The 6,000-nt window shown below is 45.0% G+C and overlaps 1 protein-coding gene across 4 annotated transcripts in view; it reads right to left on the bottom strand.

Moving 5' to 3' along the window:
- Nucleotides 1-353: 353 nt before the first annotated feature.
- Nucleotides 354-6,000, bottom strand: part of myo16 (myosin XVI) — a 109,587-nt gene continuing 103,940 nt past the window's right edge. For 3 of the 4 annotated variants that reach the window (XM_030111287.1, XM_030111288.1, XM_030111286.1), the window contains exon 35: nt 354-2,482. In XM_030111287.1, coding sequence (XP_029967147.1) covers nt 2,312-2,482 — 171 coding nt within the window. In that variant the 3' untranslated portion in view covers nt 354-2,311. The remainder of the gene's footprint in view (nt 2,483-6,000) is intronic. The other variant, XR_003933158.1, reaches the window with a different exon arrangement.

Raw genomic sequence — 6,000 nt, 5'->3', positions numbered from 1 at the left:
TAAACAAATATTATTAAATAGAGTATAAAGAATTTCATAGCCATAGACAGTCATTCTGGAAAAAAAAGAAAAAATATTCACATTTTAAAATAAACTTCTTCTCTTTACCTTAGTCATTGCATCGAACCCAAGACATTCTTAAATCTGAGTTTCACCATCATAGACAGTATTATCTCCCCTCTTTCTTGAACCTTATCTTTCAATGCCACCTTGCTGCTCTTCTGCCGGAGTAAAAGCGAGAAAATACAACACCAGTCACTATTTACATTGTGGTTAACATGGAAACACCCGTAAAGCCGGTTTGATCCATGGAGGCGGGGGGGGGGGGGGGGGGGGGGGGGGGGGGGGGGGGGAAGAGGGGCACGTGGGGGGCCGGGGTCTGTCAAACGAGGGAAAAGGTAAAAAGATGGCGGGAGGACAGACAAGGTGAAGCGCGGCCGCGAGGACACGCTCACCGTGTTGGAATCTGTACAATGACTCTCAGCGGGGAAAGCCTCCCGAACAACACTCCCGCAACACACGGACCCATTCAGGTGTCGTCCAAAGACACAGTTAGAGTTACGTTGCTACTTTATACATTAAGTGCAGACTGTTTCACCCCCGCCTTTTTTTTTTCTTCAGATCTCTTCCTGAAACAGTTGACATACTGAACACTGAATGCAGCAGCGACTATGATTTGGTCATTAAAGTCAGTCTGTACACGGATCGCTATCGGGAGACGACATTGGTATTCAGAACCACACTTGCTAGTTTAGACACATCTTTCACACATTGTTTCACTTTGGCACAGAGCTTCATGTTCACAACATGAACCATATACCTGTCAGCTAAAGCTTTGTAAATACAGCTTTTACCATTACACCATAAATCAGGGGTCTGCAACCCGAGGCTCCGCCGCCTCCCTGCAGCTTCCACGCAACACCAAGCGGCGGTTTCTCACAATTTAGAGGCGTAGCTGATAATCATTCAAAGGGGCTCTTATGCTGCAGTTCCATTTGACAAATACCACAAAATATTAAGATATTAATATTTTTTTTCCCAGTCCATCACAGGACCAACAGGCAGTCACATGCACACCTATGTGGGCAACTGAGCCGCTGAGTAGCTGGACACATGCGAACGGAAATGTACTGATAATGATCAGCATACAAACAGAACCGCAGGAGATGTAGAAAAAGGCTGAAGTTTCCATGTCAGGCCAGGCAATCGTTGATGTGTTTTCTGTAATGCAGCGACATGCCCGTGCATGCAGAGCGTCACGGTGTCCTGAATGTACACTTGTTGAGGAAACAGTAAAATTCTGAAGAGCGAGACAACATTGCTATTGTGGTCGGTCCACTCGCGCATGTGAAAGTCCTACAGTGGAAAAGTGTCACTCTCAGACGCTCGGAATGCCGCCGGTACAAACGAACGCAACGTTCACAAGTTGACTGTTTTCACTCGAAAACATTGTGGAATCAGGGACTTTGAGTCAACCTCAAATACGTGTTTCAGGATTGGTTCAGTCCTTTTGACAGGTCCAAAGTCGGGACTCAACCTGTGGATCTTCCCACTGTGAGGACAAGGTGCTTTACCACCACCCCCACTTCTATAATATGCATTAAATCATATCTATCTGTGTTATCTTGGTTCTGAAGGTTAAACGTGTCGTGTGGCCAGAGAGCGGTCGATGGAGGAAGTTAGCTCTTTTGGTCGTGAAGGTTGCAGACCCCTGCTCTAAACCACAACAGGCCCATCTGTCGGATCCCCGTCTCATGGTAAAGGTGTAAGTGCAGTCGTTTGGAATTTTGGCCAGAGGATTTTGCTCCTCAAAGGCTGGTGGTAACGAGAGAGAAGAGAAGTGCACCTTGGGATCGCGCTGAGGTTACCCTGACCCCTGGCCGCCGGTTGCCAGGGCTGCAGCAGCGCCTCAGAGCCCGAACACGAGAAGCTCGGCGAGAGCCGTGAACCTGAAAAGGGTCTCAAGCAAGTACGCTCATGCTGGAAACCAGAGGTTATTATAGGCGTTTGTTGACTTGTAAACTTCAGAGCTCTGAGACTCGGGGCGGTGCGGAACACTCAGGAGACTCTGGGGGACATCACAGCACGTCAAGTATAGCCAGCACCTTGTTCTGGAGGCGGAGCTCTGTGGTGTGCAGCAGGACTTCAACACTGGTTCAGAAAATATGCAGTTTACTGCTTTGACTACGCTTCTCATTGATGAACAACAAGTTAATTAAAAGAAAATTCTTTCTTCAATTTGTTTCAATCAAGTCGATTACTTTAGTTTGTCATAAAGGTTTGGACGTCTTCCACCGAGGCAGAATCTCCGTCACGGAGAGGCTTTCCTGTTGGTCCAGAGCAGCGTGGGGGGCAGAGGTGGGGACTGAGGAGGGCGCTGCTTCCAGTAGCTCTGCCCCTCACACTGCACTCGCCGCCATCGCAGGAGCTCGCCGAGAGCAGAGCGCTCATCTCCGCTGGACAGCCGCAGCCGCTGGAACACCTGGGACAGAGACGGGACGGGAGGTCAGCGTGAGCCGAGGAATCAGCGAGAGAACGCCCAACTTTCAGGACGCAGATCAAGATCCAACGTTTGATTCTGACTGATGGAAAGAAAGTGATACATACATGTCAACCTTTCTGGTTTGTTGGGTCTTAAGTGGATTTGTGCTTTGGCTACAAATCAAACACAGAAAACTCTCTCAGAGAGGGATTTGGACCCTGACCATCCATCTAACCATCCAGGCCATAACTGCCCCCAACAGAGCTGGATTTGTTCATGTTGGACCTCTCGTGTTGCTTTCTTGGCTGAACGCAGATGTGGAAATCTTCTGAAAGTGATCTCACATTCGGACCAAGTGTGATTGCATAAACTGATGAAACCAATTGGTCAGGAATACTGTCTCATAATGATAAAGCTAATAAATCATAAATACCCAGATGAATCCACTGAAAACTGATTGCGATGAAGTAAGACCTTTTTTTTTTCCAATGTGTGTCCCTTTTTCTAGATGATACCAGTTCGGGGTTGACATGTATGCTGGGATGATGAAACTATGATTGTAAAGGACAGACACAAAATAAATGAAAACGTTCCACAGCTTCAGTCTTTCTCTTCCAGAAGCCCTGCAAAAATTATCATCTGCTAATCATATTTTCACGGCTGACAAAGAAAGCCACGAAGCAAAATAAATGAAAAAGGCAGAATTTTGTCTGATTCTTCATTACGAAGAGGGAGAAGCGTCTCTTCTTCCACTGTGTCATTTTTTTCCTCATTATTCATGCAGTAACAGTAGCATGTTTGTACGCGACACAAGGTCATTCCTGTTGAAATCCAGCTGAAAAGACTGAGGGGAAAAGAAACCCTTCCTCCTGGATCCCGAGACTCGGTTCCATTTTCCTGTCATTTGAAAAGTGAACACTACCTCTGGGTTCTAATACAGTCACCTGAATCCGTCTTGGAAGCTCATATAATTCCCTTCAAGGAAGATCCTGTAAATTACAGCAAGGCCCTTCTTTCAGCAGCTGAAAGTGGCTTTTGTACTTTCTCACCAACACACACATGCGCGCACACACACACACAGAGTCCTAACACTCTTTATAGACTGCATCATCAGTCATCTGCGAGTCAATATCCAGGTAAATCAATCAGACAGGAATTCCAATCTTCCAAAGTCAGAGGTACCTGCAACAGGCCCGAGCAGTGATGATCTACACCAGATTAGAAACGGGGATGTGGAAGGTGGAGGGGGTGTAATAGAGGCAGGTGATGGGTGGTTAAAGGCCAAGAAACTGTTTCTTGGTGCTCACAGATGAGATTCAAAGGGAATACGGATGGCACATTTTTCTCCAGCGTTCAACAAATCCCTGGAAAAAACCAGAAAGCAGCGTAGCAGCTGTTAGGACTTCCATCCCATTGTCTACTGGTGCTTACTAAACAATGAAATCACCTCCTCCGTCCATTTGTCCATCCGTCTTCTCTGCTGCTGTATCCAGCTGAAGGTCACATGGCGCTGGAGCTGGCTATAGCTCTTTAGCATGTACGCCCCGGACAGGTCCGAGCCGGAGAAACACACTCGCATTCACAGCTACCGGGTGTTTAAAATGCAAAATGCGATGTCAGCGGCCATATGGGTATTAGAGCAGTGTGGTTTCTTAAAGATGAAACTTTTCTACCTACTACCAGAGCAATTAAAAAAAAAATTCAAATTACTCCCTCATAATTAAAACACAGGTCTTAATTGAAACATACTAATAAGGATCAACTTAATGAAATGATCAATCATCTGGTAACCTTAGATTAGATCGAAGGAAACAGTTTAATAATCCTCGTCCTTTTTAATAAAGATTGCTGTGTATAATGATCATACGGAACATGGAAATGATCGTAGTGGACACCACCGACCACATGCTGTACTGTCACTTTGTGTGTTTAGCAGGTGATCAGTTAACAATAACGCAAAAACAGGAGTTTTCACATGAGAATTCTGCACACATTAGACTTGTTCACTGGACGGAAATCTGCTGCCAACTGTAAGTTTTCGATGTTCATCTGGTACATTCACCCCAGTGTGAATGAATGGAGCCTCTCACCACAATAACAGCAGCATCTGGATTTGCACCTCTTTTCCATATCAGGAAAAACAGATTCAATGGAAACGGAATGGTCCCATGTGGAGCAGCTCCAGTTTTTTGCAGTATGGGGGGAGGATCAGGGAACTGTGACGTTCTCTGTAGGAGTGTCCTCACTCCACAGTCTGAATCCTCAGTGACTCTTATTGACTCTTACTGGCCGTGACGTGGATGATCCACTTACGACGTTACAGTCACTTAATTCCTGGTAGCAAGCCGTATGTGGCAGATGAATAATACTCAATCCACCTGGCTGTGATAAACAGAAGCACAATGTGGTAACGCAGAAATAACAACATTTGACAATATGTCCTCTGACAAACATCGCCACGCCTGAAATGTTGCCGGCTGGGCTTTTGGTTATTGGGGGAAAAAAAGAGGGAAACGAGCACGGAGCTGACCCCGGTCAAAACATCTTCTACTGTTTTCAGTGTGATTTCAAGCATACTAATGATGTATTCAGTTTTTATTTTTGCTTAACTGTGGAGGGACTGCGCTGTACTTTTCACAGATGATGCCCGAAGCAATATATTTTTTTGTACACCAACACAACACATGGCTATTTTATAAACACAGTCGTGTCTTCAGAATTTGCCCTTCAACCATGTCTGTTTTTTGTTTTTTTTTGCCCTGCTGCAGCTGTAGTAGTGACCCAAGGCAAGTCAGTTCAATCTTTAAAGCAACATTTTCCTACTATATCACAAAGGACAATATACATTTAGTGATGCATTCCACTATCACTTTGCCACACAGCCACAGGCACTCACACACACACACACAACAAATAATGTACACTGCACGATACAGCAGACACATGAACACACCTACAGATTGACTGTCTGCACAAGTACAATGCTCAAGAAGCTAATCCATAATTTACACCTCACTGCCAGGCTATTCTCTGCACTGGCGCCAGATAGGAACACCAGCTACTGGAACAGTAGACAAGGAGGAACACCGTGTCCTTCTGCAATGCATGACTTTACATGGACACACACACACACACACACACACACACTCACACACACACACACACGCACACGCACACGGCCTTGAAGCTAGAGAATGTAAAACATTTTGATTACTGTTAACACTGCTGTCATAGGATCAGGAAGATAAGATGCAGCATCTTATAAATTATGAGGAAAAAAAGTCTGAATTTTTCAGAGCTGCTAACAAAATGTAAGTGGACAGAATAAAAAAAAAGAAAGGTTTCACAATCCTGTCTGTCTGTCTGTCTGTCTGCCTCTGTACTTGGGAGAGTAATTTCTATTTATACCTCTGTTTCTCTCTCTTTTTTTTTTTTTTTTTTAGCTTTATTTATTCTTGGGCAGGAAATCTGAATGACTGTTTCTCTTGTAGCGCTTATGGAGGTTTTAAGGTGAGGGT

This window comes from Salarias fasciatus, chromosome 16, assembly GCF_902148845.1.
Source record: "Salarias fasciatus chromosome 16, fSalaFa1.1, whole genome shotgun sequence".
NCBI classification, from domain to species: Eukaryota; Metazoa; Chordata; class Actinopteri; order Blenniiformes; family Blenniidae; genus Salarias; species Salarias fasciatus.
Note: the sequence above shows the minus strand (reverse complement) of the source record. Positions and strands in the feature narration are given on the sequence as shown.